At 44.8% G+C, this 24,485-nt stretch overlaps 1 protein-coding gene across 1 annotated transcript in view; it reads left to right on the top strand.

The window, feature by feature from the left end:
* LOC144595939 (myosin light chain kinase, smooth muscle-like) overlaps positions 1-24,485 on the top strand; it is a 237,239-nt gene that overhangs the window by 74,106 nt on the left and 138,648 nt on the right. The window contains exon 3 of the mRNA XM_078403888.1: positions 10,496-10,675. Within this exon, the coding sequence (XP_078260014.1) occupies positions 10,511-10,675 (165 nt within the window). The 5' untranslated portion in view covers positions 10,496-10,510. The remainder of the gene's footprint in view (positions 1-10,495; positions 10,676-24,485) is intronic.

Below are 24,485 nucleotides of genomic sequence, written 5' to 3'. Positions count from 1 at the left end.
GACCTTGTGTGCTTCACAGACTGTGCTCCTTGCTGCCTTCTAATGTTGTTACATAAAGTCTATGCGATCCTGAGCTGACCCATAATTACTGCTTTGTAAACTATCTGGCCTGACAATCAACTAACTTAATGGATTTGCAAAGTAATTTCCTTATTTGTAAAATGCAGGGGACTTTGAGATATTTTCCAATATATTTTGACCTACTTTAATCATATGGTTATGTTCTAACCTCTTTTCACACCCTCAATATTTAGATAGCTAATTAAGAGCGCTTCCTGTCACATTGCCTGGGCGAATTCTTCAATGTAAAATTGTAGATTGTCCCTAGTGTGTAGGACAATGCTAACGTACAGGGTGATCGCTGGTTGACGCGGACTCAGTGGGTTTAAGTGCCCGTTTCCACACTGTGTCTCGAAAGTCAAAAGTCGAAAGTAAATTGGTACTTCACCCAACTTTATGACATCACAACAGCAGCAGGCTTTGTGAAAAGGGAAGTTCAGGCAAGTAAATACAAGTTCTTTGTGGGAGCTTTAGTCAAATGTCAGCAAGGAACACTGTTGACAACAAAATCTGGGTCAAAGTTTACTGAACAGCTCTGCTCATAACTACATGAAATTGCAGGGTTGTGGATGTAGCCCAGTCCATCACAACGACCAGACTCCCACCGCCGACTCCATCTACACTTCATGCTGTCTCGGAAAAGCAGCCAAAATAATCAAATACTTGTCGCATTTTGGTCTTTCCTTCTTCTCCCTTCTCCCATTCGGCAGAAGATACAGAAGCTTGAAAGCGCGCACCACCAGACTGAACAGCTTCTTCCCCTCTGTTATCAGGCTTCTAAAAGGTCCTTCCACAAGTTAAGGTACTGTCCAATTCTCTTCTACCCCATTGTGGACATGGGATTTTGTCTCTGGAACTGGTGCGTTACAATGTTGAGAACTATATTCAGAACTCTGTATCTTTCCCTTTGCTCTACCTATTGTATTTGACTTGATTGTCTTTATGATGTTATTGAATGGCTTGCAAAAAAAGCTTTAATTATGACAAAAGTAAACCTGTTTATTTATCCTTTCCCCCTTATGGCTTTTACAATTTTTTTTCTGAAGCACTGTTAAAATTTAATCTGGAATAGCTGGAGTATAAACTGTTCCAACCTGTACAACCTGTTTCCAATTCTGCATCAGCAATTCATTGGTTAGATTATGAGAGTTTCTGTCAACTTTTACAAACACATTGGTCTCAAAGGTGGGCAGAGAAACTCCAAACACTCTAGTTCCTAAAATTCTCCATCACCACTTGTATCTGAACATTCAGATCAGCATCAGATATTGAGGCTTTTACCTTGTAGCATTTATGTGATACTGTAGCGACCATAGAGAATGGTCCAGGTCGTCGAACCCTCGGATTGGCCAGCGAGGTCACGTGTGAACGCGACCATGGGGATTGGTCCAGGGAGCGACATCGCTGATTGGCCAGCGATGTCATGTGCGCTTTTGGCGCCCGAAATAGCCAGTTCGGCGAAGTCTTCGAAGAAGACAGTAAGTTTGTGATGGTTGTCCTTTACCTTGTTGTTTAACTCTGTATTCGAATATTGCGGCTGCAATAAACTTCTTCTACAACCAACAAGTTTTCGGACTCGCCATATTGGTGACCCCGACGTGATCTGGACGATCACCGACTAAGCAGGAACCCGACGCCTCGTTGACGATGACCGCGCCGGGCACACCGGAGTTAAGCGCGGCAAGCGTTCACCTTCCGTTGTTTTGGACGCACGCACCGCAAGCTTGGTTTATCCACACCGAAGCTCAATTTCATATAAAGAAGATATCGGACGAATCCACGATGTACTACTACCTCGTCAGCGCTCTATCGCCGGACACAACCAAGCGCGTGATGCGGTTCATCGTGAATCCACCTGCGGAAAACAAGTACGAGGCCATGAAGAAAGTATTACTGCGAATCTTTGGGTTTAATAAGCATGGTGGTGCGGCAAGACTTCTGCACCTACCGGATCTTGGAGACCAACTGCCTTCCGTCCTCATGTCCGAAATGATGATGCTAGCCGGTGAGCATACGGATTGCCCTATGTTCGAACAGGCATTCCGCGAGAAACTCCCCGAGGATGTCCGACTGCTGCTCACGGATTGTTCTTTTAAGGACCCCGAAGCATATGCAGCGAAAGCGGACGCGCTCATAGCAGCAAAAAACAAGGCAAGCGGTTCGATCAACAAGGTCTCGACATCAGTGACCACGCCACAGCGACGGCAAGATGGCGCCACGTCTCCCGCCAATTCTCCGAAAGCCCGCCAAAAAGATCCGCACAAGCGCGGCTGGTGCTATTATCACCTACGATGGGGTAGCGAATCCCGCAACTGCCGTTTGCCTTGCACCTTCGCGGGAAATGCCTCGGCCGATCGTACATAGGGGCAGTTACGATTGGCCAGAACCGGCGCCTCTATGTCCATGATCGATTCACGGACACAGAATTTTTGGTGGACACGGGAGCCATCGTCAGCATAGTGCCGCCGACCGACCTCGAAACCAGATCGGGTAAGACAGGTCCCACCCTCATCGCGGTTAATGGCAGCCCAATTCGCACTTTCGGTACACGGAAGATGTCCCTTGTGTTAGGCCTCCGCACGTACGAATGGCCATTCATCATAGCCGACGTCAAACAAGCGATCCTGGGCGCAGATTTTCTCTGGGCTTTTTCACTGGTTCCTGATGTCCGCGGTAACGACCTCCGACCCGCCGCCGAAGATGAGCACGTCGCACCGACAATCGCCTCCTCGCCCAGCCCTACTGTCCAGGCCGTCGTCGCGGCCCCCGACTCGTATGCTGAGATTCTGGCAGAGTTTCCAGAGCTGCTCATTCAACGTTTTGACACGCCTTCGGCCAAGCACGGCGTGGTCCATCACATCCGCACCGAAGGCCCTCCCGTTTTCGCTCGGGCCAGGAGACTACCGCCAGACAAACTGGTGGTGGCACGGGCGGAGTTCAGGAAGATGGAGGAAATGGGAATTGTCCGTCAGTCTGACAGCCCGTGGGCCTCGCCGTTACATATGGTCTCCAAGGCATCTGGGGGGTGGAGACCATGTGGCGATTATCGGCGTCTCAATGCTGTCACCACGGCTGATCGCTACCCCATACCGCACCTACAGGACTTTTCATCTGGGCTGGAAGGAGCGGTGGTGTTTTCCAAAATCGATTTGGTGCGAGGATACCACCAGATCCCGGTGCGACCGGAGGACATACAGAAAACTGCAACGATTACTCCGTTCGGGTTGTTTGAATGGTTGCGTATGCCTTTCGGTTTAAAGAACGCGGCACAGGCTTTCCAGCGACTGATGGACCGCGTGGGCCGGGGTTTACCCTTTTTGTTTATTTATTTAGACGACATCCTGGTCGCCAACCCCTCAGTGCAGGAACACCAGGCCCACTTGCGGACCGTGTTCCAGCGGCTCCAAGACCACGGGCTCATTATCCAACCCTCCAAATGTCAATTCGGCCTTCCTGCTCTCGATTTTCTAGGGCACAGAATTACCCCTGCTGGCGCCTCCCCTTTGCCCGAGAAGGTGGAGGCTATCCGGGCATTTCCCAGGCCCACCACAGTAAAAGGGCTACAGGAGTTCGTAGGCATGGTTAATTTCTACCATAGGTTCGTTCCGGCAGCTGCGCGAGTCATGCGCCCGCTTTTCCAATGCCTTGCAGGGAATCCGGTAGAGTTGATATGGTCCCCGACCGCAGAGTCGGCTTTTACAGCAGCTAAGGCAGCCTTGGCAGACGCCACCATGTTGGTCCATCCGAGCCCCTCCGCCCCCACGGCCCTGACGGTTGACGCCTCTGACGTGGCGGTGGGCGGGGTTCTGGAGCAGCAGGTCGGTGGCCGTTGGCAGCCTTTAGCGTTTTTCAGCCGGCCGAGCTGAAGTATAGCGCATTTGACCGAGAGCTTCTGGCTCTCTATTTAGCTGTTCGTCATTTCAGGTACTTCCTTGAGGGCCGCCCATTTGTGGCCTTTACGGACCATAAACCATTAACATTTGCTTTTTTGAAATTGTCTGACCCATGGTCGGCCCGCCAGCAGCGGCACCTGACTGCTATCTCCGAATTTACCACCGATGTCCGTCATGTCGCGGGTAAGCTTAATGCCGTTGCTGACGCCCTGTCTAGACCCGCTTTTCCCCCTATTTCGGCGGTGGACTGCGAAGTGGATCCCCAGGAGCTTGCGGAGGCACAGCTTCTAGCGGATACCGTTTCGGCATACCGGTCCACCACTTCAGGATTGAAGTTGGCCCAGGTAGCTTGTGGGTCGGAGGGCACAAAAGTCTGGTGCGATGTTTCTCTTCCCCGTCCCAGGCCGGTAGTACCGCCCTCCCTTCAGCGCCGGGTTTTCGATGCCATTCATGGGCTGGCGCACCCGTCCATCCGCTCCACCTCTGCCTTGGTAGCAGCGAGGTATGTCTGGCATGGCCTACGGAAACAGGTAGCGGGGTGGGCACGTTCCTGCGTTCCCTGTCAGACCGCTAAAGTCCAGCGCCACGTCCAGCCCCCCGTACAGGATTTCGAGGTCCCAGCAGTTCGTTTTTTCCACATCCACGTGGATTTGGTCGGGCCTTTGCCTTCCTCCCGGGGCTACACCCACCTCCTCACGGTGGTGGATCGGTTCACCCGGTGGCCAGAGGCTTTCCCATTGTCTGATATTTCGTCAGCGTCTTGTGCTAGGACTTTGGCCCTTCATTGGGTAGCTCGTTTCGGGGTCCCGGCAGTTATTACCACTGACAGAGGGCCACAGTTCACTTCGTCCCTCTGGGCCGCGCTCGCAGAACTGTACGGTTCCAAGTTGCAACCCACTACTGCATATCACCCCCAGGCAAATGGACTCGTAGAAAGGTTCCACCGTCAACTTAAGGCGTCCCTCAGTGCAAGGCTTGAAGGCCCGGACTGGGTAGACAAGCTCCCTTGGGTACTTTTGGGCATCCGGACTGCTCCTAAGCTAGATCTCGGTGCGTCGTCCGCGGAGCTAGTATATGGCTCGACACTTCGAGTACCCGGAGATTTGTTTCCGGACCTTTCAGACCAACTGCCTACAGTCCCATCGGTGTTAGCATCTCTCCGGGAACGGGTGGGCTCCCTGGCCCCAGTTCCAACTTCACGTCATGGGTGTCCCATGGTACATGAACCGCCTTCCCTGAAGGACTGTGAGTTTGTTTTTCTGCGAAAAGATGCCCATCGCGCCCCGTTGCAGAGGGTCTATCAAGGGCCGTTCCGGGTTTTGCGCAAGGGAACGGCTACCTTCACCTTAGACATGTGCGGCAAGAGTGAGCTCGTCTCGGTGTCCCGGCTTAAACCTGCACATTTAGATCCGGATCAACCAGTCCTGGTCGGTCAAACCCCTAGGAGAGGCCGACCTCCGTTAGTTCCACTCAGTCCAGGACCCCCCGTTCCGACAGTTCCTCCAGGACCCCCCGTTCCGACAGTTCCTCCAGGACCCCCCGTTCCGATAGTTCCTCCAGGACCTCCCGTTCCGGCTGTTCCGCCAAGTCCGGAACCCCCGGCTCCTGTGGTTCAGGCTGTCCCTCTCCGTACTCGTTATGGTCGCGAAATCCGGCTCCCTGCTAGGTTCCGCACCTCGGGTTCTGGGGGGGGTCATGTAGCGACCATAGAGAATGGTCCAGGTCGTCGAACCCTCGGATTGGCCAGCGAGGTCACGTGTGAACGTGACCATGGGGATTGGTCCAGGGAGCGACATCGCTGATTGGCCAGCGATGTCATGTGCGCTTTTGGCGCCCGAAATAGCCAGTTCGGCGAAGTCTTCGAAGAAGACAGTAAGTTTGTGATGGTTGTCCTTTACCTTGTTGTTTAACTCTGTATTCGAATATTGCGGCTGCAATAAACTTCTTCTACAACCAACAAGTTTTCGGACTCGCCATAATACCCTGATTTCCTCAATGAAATATTTCTGTGGTTTTTTTCTGTGGAATATATCTTATGACTTTTCGACTTTAGAGCTACAGTGCAGATACAGGACCTTTGTCCACCGAGTCCATGCCAACCAGTGATCACCCCGTACACTAGCACTATCCTACACACTAGGGCCGATTTACAATTTCACCAAAGCCAATTAATCTACAAACCTGTACGTCTGGAGTGTGGGAGGAAACCGGAGCACTCGGAGAAAACCCACGCGGTCACTGGGAGAACATACAAACTCCGTACAGACAGCCCCTGTAGTCAGGATCGAACCTGGGTGTCTGGCACTGTCAGGCAGCAACTCTACCACTGCACCACTGTGACATACTATGGATTTTCTTAGTTGAATTTTTTTTCTGGAATTCATTATTGACAAATTATAAGATTTCATTCATCAATTTTTCTTTCCATAGTTTATATCTGAAAAATAAGAGGTTCTTTGCCAAATAATCTTGGTCAAATGTATGAATGACATTTACTATCAGTATAAATTAATGCTCAATGGCAATTAATATTCACATCGTAGCAAGATCGTTCCTAATTAAACAAAAGATGCTGGTGTGCATATAATTCCTTGCTGTTTGTCCCAATGGTGGATTGATATCCTAGAAGCTGTCCGAGCTGTTTAAGGGCCTGACTCCCTAACTTAATTAATACATTTTATGTTGTAATCTTTAGTAATTTATTTGTAATACTAAAGGAATATTAAAAAAAATTAGAGGTGCCAATACACCATACTGGTTGGTGCACATCGTCACAAGAAAAGCCATAGTTCTAATAGTCCACAACCCTGCAAACCTGCACCGAGGTTTTAAAGGTGAGAGGGGGAAAGATTTAATAGTAACCTGAGACAATAGACAATAGGTGCAGGTGTAGGCCATTCGGCCCTTCAAGCCAGCACCACCATTCAATGTGATCATGGCTGATCATTCTCAATCAGTACCCTGTTCCTGCCTTCTCCCCATACCCCTTGACTCCACTATCCTTAAAAGCTCCATCTAGCTCTCTCTTGAATGCATTCAGAGAATTAGCTCCCGCTGCCTTCTGAGGCAAATTCCACAGATTCACAACTCTCTGACTGAAAAAGTTTTTCCTCATCTCCGTTCTAAATGGCCTACCCCTTATTCTTAAACTGTGGCCCTTGGTTCTGGACTCCAACATTGGGAACATGTTTCCTGCCTCTAACGTGTTCAACGCTTTAATAATCGTATACGTTTCGATAAGATCCCCTCTCATCCTTCTAAATTCCAGTGTATACAAGCCTAGTCGCTCCAGTTTTTCAACATATGACAGTCCCGCCATTCCGGGAATTAACCTAGTAAACCTACGCTGCACGCCCTCAATAGCAAGAATATCCTTCCTCAAATTTGGAGACCAAAACTGCAATTATACTCAGAGAGTGGTGAGTACATGGAACTAGCTACCAGAGGAGGAAGTTGTGGCAGGTACTATAACATAATTTAAAAGATACTTTGACAGGGACATTGATCGGAACGGTTTAGAGGGATGTGGGCAAATGGGACTTGCTTAGATGGGGCATCTTGGGTGACTTTTTAGACTTTAGACTCTCGAGATATAGTGTGGAAACAGGACCTTTGCCCCACCGAGTCCGTGCTGACCAGCGATCCCCGTACATTGGCACTATCCTACACACAAGAGACAATTTACAATTTTATTTTACCAAAGTCAAGTAGCCTACAAGCCTGCAGATCTTTGGAATATGGGAGGAAACTGTAGTACCCAGAGAAAACCCATGTGGTCACACGGTGAACGTATTAACTGTGCAGACAGCACCGGTGGTCAGGTTCGAACCCAGGTCTCTGGCGCTGTAAGGCAGCAACTCTACCGCTGTGCCACCGTGCATCCCTAAGGTATCAGGCTGGGAGCTGCTTCCTTCCAGTGCAGTGACCAACCAGTCTCACACTGGGCTAAAAGGCAAGGACAAACCGTCACAGAAGGATTATGGAAATTTGGCCTAGTTTTCTGCAGCCTGCCGGCAGATTTGCAGATTGTGTCTACAAGTCTTCCCGAACACTACGGAAAACAGATTATATTACATAAACGAAGAGTTGGCTTTTGGATGTCGAGTTACTGGGATCCAAATTAAAAGTTTTTTTTTTTAAAGAACCAGTTATTAAGTGCTTTTCAAGATATTCTGTTGTTCTACTTATAACTTTAGGAATGGAGGATGGGCTAACATTGCTGTGCAAGGCATGGTTGCCAAATCTTTTTGGAACAAATAGCTAAACAACGAAAGATTATTACTTGGAAATTATGTCTATATAATGGATTACTCATTGTGTTCCATCACAAAACAGTAAGTTGGATGGGGTTTGTAGTAAAATAACAAATGTCAGACATCTCCCACTGCTTCTGAACTGGAGTAAAAACAAGTTGTCTACAAACTTGAGGTACCTAGTAAGAAGAGGAATTAATAAGGGCAAGTAGTCTTTGAGCAATTTCCAACATTATTTGAACTGGATTATTGCTTTCCTAAACTACATTGTATTATTTTTTTATACAAGTTGCATACTGAATTTACATAATCAAATTATATTTGAATTCTGTGCTGTTATATTTGAGTAAGAAATTATTGCATGTACACTGAAGAACTTATCAAACGGACGAGACAATTCCTCTAATCCCTGCTGTTATATCTACCTTTCACACTGACTTGGATTTAAGTTATTTAATCAGCTTATGTGCATTTAATTGCAAAATTCAGCAGAACAAGCTTCCCTTCCCCCTCACTCTGTTCCTCCTAGTTTTCTGTTGCTCTTCCATTGGATGCTGTGTCTCTTTCTTTTGGACTGTACCTCGTTTGAATAGGTAGGATCCCCCTTTACAGACTGCAGATGCTGGTATCTTGAGCAAAATTCAAAGTGCTGGAAGATCTCAGTGGGTCAGGCAGCATCTGGAGAGAGAATGGACAGGTGACATTTGGGGTCAGTACCCTTCTTCAGACTGAAGTCCCGATCCGAAAAGTCACCTTTCTATGTTCTCCAGACATGTTGCCTGACCCACTGAGTTACTCCATCACATTTTGTCTTTATTACGCGCAAAAAAATTGTTTCTCATTCTTATTAGAGTGACCACAATCATAACCAAAAATATTTATTCCGTTTTGTTAGAAAAAGCTCAAGGATCTTTAGGGACATGTGGTCAAACAATACAATATAGATAGAGATACAAGAAACTGCAGATGCTAGAATCTTGTGCTGAAGGTACTCAGTGTGTCAGGTTGCACCTGAGGAGGGAATGGGCAGGTGCCCTTCTTCAGATTGAAGTCCTGATCTGAAGCGTCACGTGTCCAAACCCTCCCCAGTTGCTGCCTGACCCGCTGAGTTCCTCCAGCAGTTTGTGGTTTGAATAAATAGATATTGAGTCTTAAAAAAGAAATTATGAAAAGTGACCAACAGTTAAGTCAAGCAAATAGAATTCAGGAAATAGAGAGAGGGAGTGAGAGATAAGAAGAGACTGGGAAGGGGCAAGAGCAAGAATGAGGTATGGGGGGGGGGGGGGGGGGAGAGGAGAGAGAGGGAATAAAAGAAGCATCTCCAGATAGATAAAGATGTGTTGCAGAAGGAGCCAAAATTGGAGAAATGCAGAAATCTCAAACTGCTTTAGGGTTTGGGAGAGTTTGATTATGGAGTATCAGAATGTTTAAACCAGGGACCAGTGCAGGTCAGAAACACAAATGTTCCAGGTGATTGGAATTTGCTAAAAGTTGGGATGAGGATAGAGTTTTCTGGAAGAATCCCAGTGTATGGAGGGTTAAAAAAAGGAGAGTTCATGCATATTAGAGGGTTAAATTCACCAAGATTATGGTTGAGGGTTTCAGAAGGAACTAAGATGAGTACTGTGAGATTATACTGAAGTGTGGGTGGTTGGTTGTGATGAAATGTGGCATGAAATGTGATCAGTTGTGCATCTTGGTAGGAAATGAAAGTGGTAGGAACAAAGGTTTATACCCTTAGTAGGAAAAGATGTGAAACACTATTGGTTTAATTTAATTTAGTTTAGAGATACAGCACGGAAACAGGTCCATCAGCTCACTGAGTCTATGCTGACCACAAGGGACAATTTACAATTTTTACCGAAGCCAATGCACATACAAACCTGTATTTTGTGGAGCATGGGAGGAAACCGGAACACCCAGATGAAACTGACGCAGTTACAGAGAAAACGTACAAACTCCGTACAGGCAGCTCTGTAGTCAGGTTCAAACCCGGGTCTCAGGCGTTGTCAGGCACCAACTCTCCTGCTGTGCCGCCCTGCACCATTATGCTGTTGTATTTTATGGTATTTTAGGTTAACACCAATTAGCTGTGAAGTGCCCTGATCCTAAATGTCGCACATCCATGTCCTCCAGAGATGCTGCCTGACCCGCTGAGTTACTCCAGCATTTGTGTCTTTTCTTTTAGTAAACCAGCATCTGCAGTTCCTTGTGTCTAAACATGTTCTTGTTTATTATTCAGTTTGTTTATATTGAAAATATTAACTAGCATTTTCTTCTCATCATCAGATCGAATAAGTGATCATGGGAGATGTTAAGATTGCTAACACTAGCACACATATTTCCAAAACAAGTCTAACTTTGGAAAGGCCTCAAGTGGACGCATGCCCCCCTGAAGTGCCAGTCTTCACGTTGCCTCCAAGGAATGCTCATAGTCCCATCAACGGAACGGCCAGGTTTGATGGAAAGGTACTGATGTCAATTATCTATTTCAATGAAGGGTGGCACGGTGGCGCAGCGGTAGAGTTGCTGCCTAACAACGCCAGAGACCCAGGTTTGATCGTCTGTGCGGAGTTTGCACATTCTCCCTGTGACTGCGTGAATTTCCTCCAAGTGCTCCGGTTTCCTCCCACATTCCAAAGACATGCAAGTTTGTAGGTTAATTGGGTTCTGTGAATTGTCCCTGGTGTGTACGATAGAACGAGTGTACAGGTGCTGGTTGGCACAGACTCAGTGGGCCGAAGGGCCCTTCTCCATGTTGTGTCACTAAACTAAACTAAGCTAAACTATTATTGAAACAAAGCTTAAAGGAGAGGGTTGGGGCAGGTTTTCCTTTGGAAAATGATCAGCCATGATCACATTGAATGGCGGCTGGCTCGAGGGGCCGAATGGCCTACTCCTGCACCTATTGTCTATTGGTGGGTCCCACACTGGAATGCTCTGCCAATGGTGCGGTGGAGGTAGATACCACCATGGCGTTTAAGAAACTTTTAGATAAACACATGGACATTACAAACTCCACTGGCTCCCCATCCCCCAGAGAATCCAGTACAAAATCCTCCTCATAACCTACAAAGCCCTCCATAACCTGGCCCCATCCTACCTGACCGACCTCCTCCACAGGCACACTCCCACCTGCACCCTCCGCTCTGCTGCTGCCAATCTCCTATCCCCCCACATCCGGACCAAACTCAGATCCTGGGGGGACAGGGCTTTCTCCATCGCTGCTCCCACCCTATGGAACTCACTACCCCAAACCGTTAGAGACTCCTCCACACTCACCACATTCAAAACATCGCTGAAGTCTCACCTGTTCAGTACTGCCTTCAACCACTGAAGGTCACCTCACCTTCTGTCTCCTTTCTCTGTTCGTTTACTTATTTACTTATTTATCTATTTATTCATTTCCCTATGTTCTCTAAATCTCTGTAAAGAGTCTTTGAGTATATGAAAAGCGCTATATAAATAAAATGCATTATTATTATTATTATTACATGTGGGGAATGGAGGGATATGTATCATGTGCAGGCAAAGGAGAATAGCTTACTTGGGTATCACGTTCAACACCGACATTGTGGGCCATCGGGCCTGTTCCTGTGCTGTACTGTTCCATCTTTGAAGAGATTCATTCAGATGAATGCAGTGTGTTCCTGAGTACTAAACTTTAGCAATTTCCAAAAATATCGTTGATGTCTATCCTGAGCATAAAGCAAGCTCTTGGAAAAATCAAGGCGAGAATCTGAATTGTTGACGCTGATCACATTAAATTATAGAAGTCAGTATAAAACGCAGCAAACTGGACAAGCTGAATCTTGCATTAAATGTTGTACCCTTTATCCTTAATCTGTGCACTGTGGATGGCTTGATTGTATTCATGCACAATCTTTTCTTTGATTGGTTAGTACTCAAAGAAAAGCTTTTAGCATGTGTGGAGGCCTCAATTGTAATTATGTGTAATTTTTCCGCTGACCGGCTAGCACGCAAATACCATACCATACCATACACATACAGCCGGAAACAGGCCTTTTCGGCCCACCAAGTCCGTGCCGCCCAGCGATCCCCGTACATTAACACTATCCTACACACACTAGGGACAATTTTTACATTTACCCAGCCAATTAACCTACATACCTGTACGTCTTTGGAGCAACAAAAGCTTTCCACTATACCTCAATACACGTGACAAAAATAAACTAAACAAAACTAAAGCTGAATACTATAACCATTCAGCACCTCCCACAATTAATTAAACTTTTTGAAAATTAAGTTTCTTCACACTTCTTATCACTTTGGTTAATTATTTATGTATTGAATGCCTGAGTAAGTAGATATCCAACCTGTTTTTATTAGTCTACACATTATGACGGCTGAATAGGATAATTGCTGTGAAAATTATTGAGTTTGCACCACATTACTTTCTGACTTACCTGTCCCAGCATTGTTTGTGTTCTGTCATGTGGGCTTCTCTAACTGTGGGCATGTAGACACTTGACTTTTCCAATTACCTCAGATGTTTGCAGCAGTTAACAATGAAAGACTTAGCAGTTCAGCTTCCAGCATGTGACTTGTATGCACTTTATCTAGCAGCAACTTACATGCTGCCTGAGAAAATTCAAAATGGTTTCAGAGAAAGCTTCAGATAATTCCTTTGTGGGACGCACATTTATTTAGTACGTTATTGCCCATCAATTCAGGTCTTTATAAATGCAGATCGAGGAACATCTCTGCTAATTTAAACAGAATTGCAAAAATTGTTCAATAAAAAAGCAGCATGTTTCACATTTTTGGGACAGGCAATATAATTATTTACTGCATAACATGACACTGGATTTAGCTGGGATATAATGGTCTAAGTCAGGCAATGGAAGAGGATTAAATGTATCGTGACATCACTGTGGGTGATTAAAATTCTAATGCCCACAAATTAAAAATTTGCCTCAAGCAAAATTCCGTAATGTGATACTTAGAATTTTGTTAAGTCAAGTCAAGTCAAGTCAATTTATTTGTATAGCACATTTAAAAACAACCCACGTTGACCAAAGTGCTGCCCATCTGACTAGGAAAAAAAAAAGAAACATACAGTGGCAGGCAGCCAAACACAACGGCGCGGCCATCTTGAACAAAATGTTAATTCAATCACCCACAGTCCAACAATAAAAGCACTAAACAGGCACCCAAATTACCCAACCCCAAAAACCCCCCAAAACACAGTCCAATAATAGAAGCATTAAATAGGCATTCAAATCACACACCCTAAAACCCCCAAAAACACAGTCCAACAATAAAAACATCAAACAGGCACTCAAACCACCCAACCCCAAAAAAACACACAAAAAAAAGAAACATCCATCAAAGAAACATCCATCACAGTGAGTCTCCTCCAGTCCTCTCCTCACTGTGATGGAAGGCCACAATGTCTTTCCCTTCTCCTGCTGTCCTCGCCCGCAGTCAGGTTGTTGTGGTTGCAGGCCGCACCGGACGGTCCACAGCGGGCCAAGCCCAAGGCGCGTCGCGTCGCTGCCGCTCCCGCAGCCTTCGAAGACGGCCGGCTCCGCCGATGATAAGTCCGATCCGGGGCGGGCGAACACGCTGTCGCTGTCGCTGCCCAAAGCAAATAGTATTGAAAATTCTCTAACAGCTATAGTGGAAATTCTGATTGACTTGCAAATCCAACAGGAATATTCTTATTTGGTGGAAAGGATATTGTTACGGTGAATATAAAAAAACATTATTATGGATTTTGCTTGGAACAAATGTGAAAAATAGAAGTGTGACTGTTAAAGGAGTCAATTTATGGAATAGCTGCAACAATGAATTAAAAGAGTGTAGTAATATGTATAAATTCATGAAAATGATCAAAAACATTAGATTTGAAAGATACAAAATATGTGATCAGCACGGAGAAATGACTGACATGACAGAAATTATGTTTCTTGATTATATTTGTGTTTCTTTCTATGTTTTGTTTATCTGCTTCTGACTTATGATGTTGTGATTTTTTAATTATATTTTGTTTTATTGTTTTGTTTCACTGCTATTTTGGCTAGTTAGGGTCATGCTTTGTTAAGTATTAAGGGGGGGCACAATAAGCTTTGGCTTCTGCCTGTACCTTTTTTTTCAGTCAGAGAATATCATGTGTGATTATATTGTTTTATTTTTGATATAACGATTTCGTACTATTTAACTTTCGCAATTGTATGGTCAATCTGTTGCATTGTACTGACCGGAAAAATAAATAAATGGGATTTTAGAATGAAATGAAATTTTTAAAAATCTGTGGGTGTATGAAATGAGCTGTCAGAGGAGGTAGTTGAGGCAGGTACTATCTAAACTTTTAAGAAACATTTAGACAGGTACATGGATATGGGCCAAACACAGACAGGTGGGACTATTGTAGATGGGGCATGTTGGTCGGTGTGGTCAAGTTGGGCCATAGGGCCTGTTTCCACAGGGCTGTATGACTGTGACTCGATCAACAGCACACTTCGTGCTGGCTAGACATTGCAGCGCTGTGAACGCTGAAGTTGGCATGGCATCCACATTCCACCTAACATCTTTCGGATAATTCCAGCTTCTGAACCCAGCCTCTTTCATTGGGAGTTATTGAATTTAGCCGAGATATGCACTAAAGAATAAAATAATACTTCTGTTCCTGTAAATGTGGTTTGAATTTTCGACTTAGTAAAATTCTATGGATGCTTCCATCTACAATATTTTCTTTGTGCAGCTTTTTTAGATTTGCTCTTTTTTTTCTTCCTTCTGACAAAGTGTTTGCCTCGAGTCAATGAAGAAAAATGTCAATTTACAATGCAGGGGACATTGTTATAACATTAATAAATCTTAAATCAGAGTTCTCTTCACTATGGTATAAAAAAGACCAGTAAGAAAGATTGTTTTGATTGAACTGATTGAAAGGTACAGCACGGAAACAGGGCTTGGGGCCTATCAAGACCATCGATCACCCATTCACACTAGTTCATAGCTATCCCACTTTCTCATCCACTCCCTACACACTAGGGGCAATTTTACAGAGGTCAATTAACCTCAATGTCTTTGGGATGTGGGAGGAAACCGGATCACCCGGAGGAAACCAATGTGGTCACAGAAGAGAATGTGCAAACTCCCCACGGACAGAACCCGAGGACAGGATTGAACCGGGGTCTCTGGTGAGGTGAGGCAGCAGCTCTACCAGCTGTGCCTCTGTGCAGCCCTTTAAATTATTAAAGTTACGCTCTGACCTGTGATGATCTAGAGAGTGACCAATTCAGGACAGATATGTTTCACACAAACAATATGTTTTGGATAAAAGAAGACACAAAATGCTGAAGTAACTCAGCAGGTCAGGCAGCATCTCTGGAGAACATGGACAGGTGACATTTTGGCTCAGGACACTGCTTCAGAATCATTATTTATGCTCTCCAGAGATGTTGCCTGACCCACTGAGTTACTCCAGCACTTTGTATCTTTTTTTGTAAATCAACATCTGCAGTTCTGTGTTTCTACAATATGTACGGTGGTGAAAATCTAAAATTAAAGCAGATAATGGTGAAACTTTATCCAGGTGCTCTTGTGGCAGAGAAACAGAACTATTATTTAGATTTTCTTAATTCTATTTAGTTTAGTTTATTGTCACATGTACCAAGGTACAGTGAAAAGTTTTTGTTGCAAGCAAGTTAGTCAGCGGAAAGACTATACATGATTACACTCGAGCAGTCCACAGTGTATAGAGCCATGATAAAGGGAATAACAATAACTTCATTGATGCTGTATGAATTGCTGATTACTTCAATACTTCCTGTTTTTGTTGAAGAGTGATTTTGCAGTATTGTGGAAACTCCATCAAAATTTGAGGCCTCCATTACGTCAGTAAGTCCAAGCATAGATCTGGTGACCGTTTCGCCGAATGGTCCACCAAGACCTATTGGATCTCCTGGTTGTTAACTATTTTAACTCCCCTTCCCATTCCCATACTGACTATTCTATCCTGGGCCTCCTCCATTGCCAGAGTGAGGCCACATGCAAACCGGAGGAACAGCATCTCATATTCGACTTGCATAAGCCAACTACCCAACTACCCATTGAATTCTCCAAATTCAAATAATGCCCACACCCCAGCTGCACCCCAATGTGCACACATTTCTCCCACCAACTCCCACTCCACCACTAGTCACTCAACTCCTTTCTCCTCCTTTGTACACTCATCCACCATCCCAGCGTCCCCTGTTTCCATTTAACTCCTTCCCCCTCTCCACCCCTCACTATCCTACACCCCAGGGACAATTTTACATCAGTCAATTAACCTACAAGCCTGAATGTCTCTGGAATGTGGGAGGAAACCAGAGCACCCTGAGGAAACCCACACGGTCACGGCGACAACATACAAACTCCGCAAAGACAGCACCCGTGGTCATAATCGAACCTGGGTCTCTAGCGCTGCAAGGCAGCAACTCTACCCCTGTGCCACTGTGCTACACTTTAGTTGTCTTAATTAAAATGTGGTGTTACAGGCAGCCCCATACAAGCAAACATAAGGAAGCCACCTTATTTTTTTTGTCTTTTATTATAATGAATTGGAAGGAGTGGATTAAGCTTTTATAAAATTGTAATATGTCGTATTCATATAGTGACAATAACATTTAATAATGACCATTGTTATCTAAACCAGTTCTTTGTTGAGTTTAGTTTAGAGATACTGTGTGGAAACAGGCCTTTCGGCCCACTGAGCCCAAGCTGACCAGCCATCACCTCGTACACTAGCAATATCCTCCACACTAGGGACAATTTACAATTCTTAACCAAAACCAATTAACCTACAAACTTTTGGAATGTGGGAGGAAACCCGAGCATTCGGAGAAAACCCACACGGTCACGGGGAGAACGTACAGACAGCAACTGTAATCAGGATCGAACCGGGGTCTCTGGCGTTGTAGGGCAGCAACTCTACTGCTGCACCACTGTGCCACCATTTGAGTAAATTCTAATGGTCTTTTCATGAATAATATTGTCTGCGTTTTGATTAGACACACTTGTCATCTTTATAAGGATGAATAGAAAGTTAAGTGCTCTGATATACACAGGAAGAGATATATGTTCAGCATGTAAAACACAGCAGTAAATCCTGAAAGTCTATAAACAGTTTAACAAATGTGCTTTTGACTGAGGTTTATCATTAAATTATTCTACTTTTACTTCCTTTCTTCCATTAAAAAAATCCATTAACATTTACAAAAGTGTGGGTCGGTCATTGGTAAATTTAACTGATCTTTTCTTTATATGTTAAGACTGTTTGTGATTTGAGCATCTTTTGATTGTCCCATAAAGGTTTGTTTTGATAGAATGTCAGCATATTAAATGAAGAAATGTGACCTCTAATTTGATTGGTTCTTCATGTCCCATTGATGGAATGATACGAAAGTGGGTGTATCGTGGATAGCGAAGATAGTTATCAAAAATTACAGCAAGCTCATGATCGGCTGGGCAAGTGGGTAGAGGAATGGTTAATTTGGTTTAATGCAGATAAGTGTGAGGTATAGTATTTTGGGAAGACAAACCAGAGCTAGATCTTCACAGTGAGTAATAGGCCCTGGAGAGTGTTTAGATTAGAGGGATCTAGGATTACAGGTATACAGCTCCCTGAAAGTGGTGTCACAGGTAGATAGGGTGGTCAAGAAGGCTTTCAGTACATTGGCCTTCATCAGTCAGAGTATTGCGTATAGAAGTTCGGAAGTAATGTTATAGTTGTATAGGACGTGCGTGAAGCCACGTTTGGAGTATTATGTTCAGTTTTGCTATAGGAAGGTTGGCATGAAGCTGGAAAGAATGCGGAGATGATTTACAAGGATGTTGCTAGGACTTGAGAGACTGAGCTACAAGAAGAGGTTGAGCAGGCTAGGACTTTCTTCCTTGGGGTGCAGGCTGAGGGGTGTAGAGGTGTACAGAATCATGAATCAATAGATAGAGTGAATGCATAGTCTTTTACCCAAGGTCATGCAATCAAGAACAAGAGGACATGTGTTTAAGGTGAGAGGGGATAGATTTAACATGAACCTGAGCAGTAACGTTTTCACTCAGAGGGTGTTGGGTATATGGAACGAGCCGCCAGGATAGTTGAGGCAGGCACTATAACAGCATTTAAAAGACACCAGGACAGGTACATAGATAGGAAAGGTTTAGAGGGATATGGGCCAAACACAGGCAAATGGGACTAGCCTAGATGGGGCATTTGGTTGGGTTGAAGGGCCTGTACCTGTGCTGTATGACTCCATGACTCTATCAATGGTGTAGTGTCATTTTCATTCATCTGAATAGACCCCGTTGCTCTTAAACAGTTCTGGTTGCCAATAAGTGCCTGGATAGTGGATGTGGAGAAGATGTTTCCACTAGAGGAAGTATCTCAGACCAGAGGGTATATCCTCAGAATAAAAGGACGTACCTTTAGAAAGGAAATAAGGAATTTCTTTAGTCAGAGGTTGGTGAATCTGTGGAATTCATTGCCACAGATGGCTGTAGAGGCCGAGTCAAAGGATATTTTTAAGGTGGAGATTGATATTCTTCATTTGTACAGGTGTCAGGAGTTATGGGGAGAAGGCAGGAGAGTGGGGTTGAGAGGGAAAGATAGATCAGCCATGAGTGAATGGCGGATTAGACTTGATGAGTCAAATGGCCTAATTCTGCTCCTGTAACTTATTAATTTATAAGTGCTTGTAAATTTATAGGCATCAAAGAATAATTGATGGCCACAAAAAATCCAATAAAATAAAAGGACACAAAGTGCTGGAGTAACTCAGTGGGTGAGGCAACATCTTTCGAGAACAGGGGTAGGTGACGTTTCAGGTCGGGACCCTTTTTCAGACCCAATAAAAATTATGATTTGGAATTCAGTTGAATTTCATAATTTATTAAATTGGTCCTTTGGATTTGTAACAGCTTAACCATAAATCAGTATTAGTACGTTTTGCTCAAGAGGAATATATGGCTGGCCTACGAACTCCTTTGTGCATAAATAGAAGGAAACTCAATGCGTTGGTACCTGTTTGGTGATTGTTTAGAATGGGAGTCGGCACTGTTTTTGTAGAGTTGTTTCTGACGTTCAAACCTGTACAGTAACTGGAGCTTCCTGCCTTTATGCACAGCCTCTCTGCCCTTTAAAACTATTAAGCAGAAAATTGTAGACTAGGGAACACATATTGAAAATCACAAACCTACCTGTACATCACCAACACTGATGCCATTATTCTTCTGCAGTCAAATTCCATTTGAAATGATGGGGGGAAAGATAGACCAGAACAATGCTGTAAATATTCTGCTAAAACACACCAATAACAATGGCCTGGATCTTTACCTGGAAAATACTGGTAAAGTTGACAATATAAATGTTTGCCTTTATGTATTCAAAGCAAACAAATCCATGGCTTTTTGCTTGTGCAGGTAAACTTAGAGAATCCGAACCTACTGACAGATTTGGATCAGCTGATCTGCTAGTTTACACTTTCGACTTTACTTTAGACTGTGGAGATACATCGTGGAAACCTGCCCTTCGGCCCACCGAGTAAGCGCCGACCAGCAATCACCCTGTAACCTACACCATCTTTCACTCGCCAGTCTTTATCCCCCCCCCCCTTCTCTCTTTTCCAGCTTTCTCCCCCTATTACAATCAGCCTGAAGAAGTTGACCTGACCATAGACGTCGCCTATCCATGTTCTCCAGTGATGCTGCCTGGCACGCTGAGATACTCGAGCACTTTGTGTCTTTTTTTTTGGCAACCAGCATTTGTAGTTCCATGTGACTTCTCTTAGTTGGCTACTGATTTCTCTTTGTGGCTCACTGCCCCCAAGTGAACGAGTACAGTCAGTGGTAGATGATTCACTTTGGACGGAACACGCCTCTCTAATCTCTGCTAAACTTATGCCCAGATGCCTTTGGTAAGAAGAAGACTTATTGAGGCAGAAATAGCCAGCATTCCAAATCCCTTGACATGATGTGGAGGCAATGGGTTTTGAGTAGATGGTGCTGTGGTGAGTGTAAATGCTATTTTCTTGTTTGGATCACTTGAGCAACTTCAAGGAGCATTAGTTGAACCATCAAATGAATACTGTACCACATCTGTATAGACCCTGGATGGTGTCTCCCATGTGATGACAGGAACCTTACCCCTGGGCTTCCAACGCATCACTGATCTCCACCAAGCTGCTGTGCAGGTGAATTGTGCAACCCAATAGTGGAGCTGCTAATAGAGCCGCTGCCTCACAGCAGCAGCGACTCGGATTCGATCCTGACCTCGGGTGCTGTCAAAGTGGAGATTGCACATTCTCCCAGTGACCGCATGGGTTTCCTCCGGATGCTCCGGTTTCCTCCCATATGCAGGTTTGAAGGTTAATTGGCTTCTGTAAATTGCCCCAGGTGTGCAGGGAGTCGATGAGAAAATGGGATAACAGAGAATTATTGCGAACAGGTGATCGATGGTCGGCATGGACTCGGTCTATGGCTCTGTTTCCGTGCTGTTTGTTTTAATCATCCTTTTAGGTGTGTGTAAAATACTTTGAGGCAATTGTTGAAGTCATCCTTCCAGCTCCATGGGAATAAAAATGTATTCCTCAACAACGACACAAAATAATTGATTATTTATTGTTAATGTGACTTTGCCAAACCCGAAAACTGATTGTTTCGTTAAAGTAGACTTTAGACTTTACAGATACGGTGCAGAAACAGACCTTTCCAGCAACTGGGTCCGCACCAACCAGTAATCACCCCGTACACTATCACTGTCCTTTACAATAGGGACCATTTACAATTTTACTGAAGCCAATTAATCTGCAAACCTGCACTTCTGTGGAGTGCGGGAGGAAACCGGAGCACCCGGAGAAAAACCCACGCAGTCACAGGGAGAATGGACAGTTCCCGTAGTCAGGATGGAACCCGGGTCTCTGGTGTTGGAAGGCAGCTACTCTACTGCTGCTCTAATGTGCTGCCCACAATTAGATTGGCATTTCCCGTGGGCACATAAGATGGTGTGTAAATGTGAGATTTTTTTTTTCTTCCATTGGTAACACTGGGCAGTTGATGTGACCAGGCTCGGCTCCTGTCAGTTTGGAGAGTCATGATTCAAACGTCATAACTGAGAAGGGTTAGCGAGTGTAAACTCATTGGTCCAGTGTCCGACCTCACCAAGGAGAGAGATGGCATTTTCTCAAATGTGAAAGTGAAAAATCTAATACCTACACTTAAAATTAAACCTTTACACTTACTGTCAGAATAAAAACCACATTTCCCAGAACTCAAATCATTCTATGTCAAGGGGATTGCATTTAACCTTCTCTCCGTGCCATAGAGTCATAGAATCATATAGCACGGTAAAAGGCCCTTCGGCCCAAGTCATTCTTTTCGACCAAGATGCCTTATTTGCCCATGTTTGGACCATATTCCTCCATGCTGTTATAATGCCTGCCTTAACTAGCTCCTCTGGCAGCTCGCTCTTTATACCCACCAACCTCTGAATGAAAAAGTTTCCCCTCAGGTTCTGAGTAAATCTTGCCCCTCTCACCTTAACCCGATGTCCTCTGGTTCTTCATTCCCTGACTCTGGATAAAAGACTTTGTGCATATACCCTATCTATTTCCCTCATGATTTTATACACCTCTATAAGACCCCCCCATAACATCCTGCACTCTGAGGAATATAGTCCTAGCCTGTTCCAACATTCTCTGCAGCTCAGCCTCTGACAACATCCTTCCTGTAGTTAGATGCAAAATGCTGAACTAACTCAGCAGGTCAGGAAGCATCTCAGGAGAGAAGGAACGGGTGACGTTTCGGGTCGAGACCCTTCTTCAGACCTACACATCCTTCCTGTAGTAGGGCGACCAAAACTGAACCCATTTTGAATAGTGCTATTCCACATCAAATCCATCCATCACTGTGCATCCAAAGTTTGCCTGGATCTTTACTAATTACACCCAGCAAGGACACAAGCTACTGAACTTTTAATCACGTGAAGTTCTTTTCCAAAATGAATTGGGACAATGTCTGGCAAGGAAAGCCCATCTCTTATTTCCAAGTGAATTCAGGAAATTTCCGCTCCCATCTTCAAGAGTGTATCCAATAGTTCCTATTTCTAATGATGAGACGGCAGATACTGGAACCGAGGGATAGTGAAAAGGTTTTGTTGTGTGCTAACCTGTCAACAGAAAGACAATACATGATTACAATTAGGGACTCAGTGGATCAGGCAGCATCTGCGGAGGGAATGAACAGACGATGTTTCAGGTTCTGGACCCTTCTTCAAACTGATTGTAGAAGGGGCGAGAAACTTGGAAAAAAGACGTGGGTGGGGTAAATCCTGGTGAGTGATAGGTGGATACAGGTGAGGGATGGGGTGTGATTGGCAATGTTTGGAGATACAATACAATACAATACAATACAATATATCTTTATTGTCATTGTACCCAGGGGTACAACGAGATTGGGAATGCGCCTCCCATACGATGCAATAGTTTAATTAATTTAGACAACAGCAACCCAACGAAACAATTTTAACAGTTTTAGACAGGATAAAGTGCAAGTTGATCTGTGCTGGATCACTATGCGTTGTGACCATCCGGCTCAGCAGGACCGGTTCATAGCAGCTATGGCCCTGGGGATGAAGCTGTTCCTGAGTCTGGAGGTGCGGGCGTAGAAGGCCTTGTATCGTCTGCCCGATGGAAGGAGTTTGAACAGACTGTTGCAGGGGTGTGAAGAGTCTTTGTGGATGCTGGTGACTTTTCTGAGGCATCGTGTGTTGTAGATGCCCTCCAAGTCTGGTAGCTGTGTTCCGATGGCCCTCTGAGCTCTATGGACTACCCGCTGTAGAGCTTTCCTTTCTGCCTCCGTGCAGCTGAGGTACCACACAGGGATGCCATGCGTTAGGATGCTCTCTATGGTGCAGCGGTAGAAGGTCGTCAGCAGCTGTTGGGGTAGACCAGACTTCTTCAGTGTTCTTAGGTAGAACAGTCTTTCTGTGCCTTCTTGACCAGCGCAGCAGTGTTATTGATAGTGACAAAGGCTGGAAGTGAGGAGTCATAAAGGCGTCAGGTAAGGAAAGAAGAAACGCAGTGTAATGATGAGGAAGGGCATCAAAGGTTACGGGGAGAATGGGTTGAGAGGGAGAAATAGATCAGCCGTGATCGACTGGCAGTGTAGACTCGATGGCCTAATTGCGCTCCTATGTCTTCTGATCCAAAACTGGAAGGATCGACATAAAATTTAATCGTCCAGTAAAGTCCGATTAAATATAGTCCAGAGGTTTCCAATGCAGTAGCTCCAGCAGTCTCCAATTGATAGTAGTTCAGGACCACTCTTTAGTTGCTGACAGAATGGTTGTCAACTAAAGAGCAGTTCTGAGCTATTATATACCTTTGGGGATGTACATACCCAATATTTCTGCTATTGTAAGGAGAAGTTCAGGATAAAAAGTAAAAGTCAACATGATAACACGAGGTCATCTTGGAAATGGATCTAATTTTCATCAAATCTGTTGCAGAATCCAAGAATATGAATATTTTCAATTAACCGCTCTGGGAATATCTGTTCACAAAATGCTGGAGTAACTCAGCAGGTCAGGCAGCATCTCAGGAGAGAAGGAATGGGCGACGTTTCAGAAGATCTGTGATCAATTGGTGCTTTAAAAAATTGAATTTGTGTACTAATGTTTTTTGAGCAATGCAGGAAAAATAGTTCAGTTGCTGTAATGTTTCAGATCGTGCTGTCTGGGAGGGGAGCCAATGTCTTTTGATAAAAGCTCATTTTCTGTTGTTTTTCAGCAATTTTGAGCGTCTGACAATGAGGAGGTATTTCTGTGCATGATGTCAGTTCTGAATAATTAAGAACTGGGACAAAAATTGTGCAAAAATGGTAATGTGGTAAGGGCAATCAGACTGAAGTCAGGTTGTTTACATATATTATCAGCCACGTTTTCACATGGGGAATATAAGTAGGTCATCTAGTGGCAAAGCCAGAAATTGCATTGAGTTGAAGTTTGGAACAACATCCAGAATTAAAAGAAGCGGGAGATTTCACGCACAAGGTCACTCACTGGTTTATGGAGAGCTCAAGACACATTTGAATACCACAGTACTCTTTACCTATGAACAGATATCATATCATATCATATCATATCATATATATACAGCCGGAAACAGGCCTATTCGGCCCACCAAGTCCGTGCCGCCCAGCGATCCCCGTACATTAACACTATCCTACACCCACTAGGGACAATTTTTACATTTACCCAGCCAATTAACCTACATAC

This window comes from Rhinoraja longicauda, chromosome 8 (genome assembly GCF_053455715.1).
Source record: "Rhinoraja longicauda isolate Sanriku21f chromosome 8, sRhiLon1.1, whole genome shotgun sequence".
Taxonomy (NCBI): Eukaryota; Metazoa; Chordata; class Chondrichthyes; order Rajiformes; family Arhynchobatidae; genus Rhinoraja; species Rhinoraja longicauda.
Note: the sequence above shows the minus strand (reverse complement) of the source record. Positions and strands in the feature narration are given on the sequence as shown.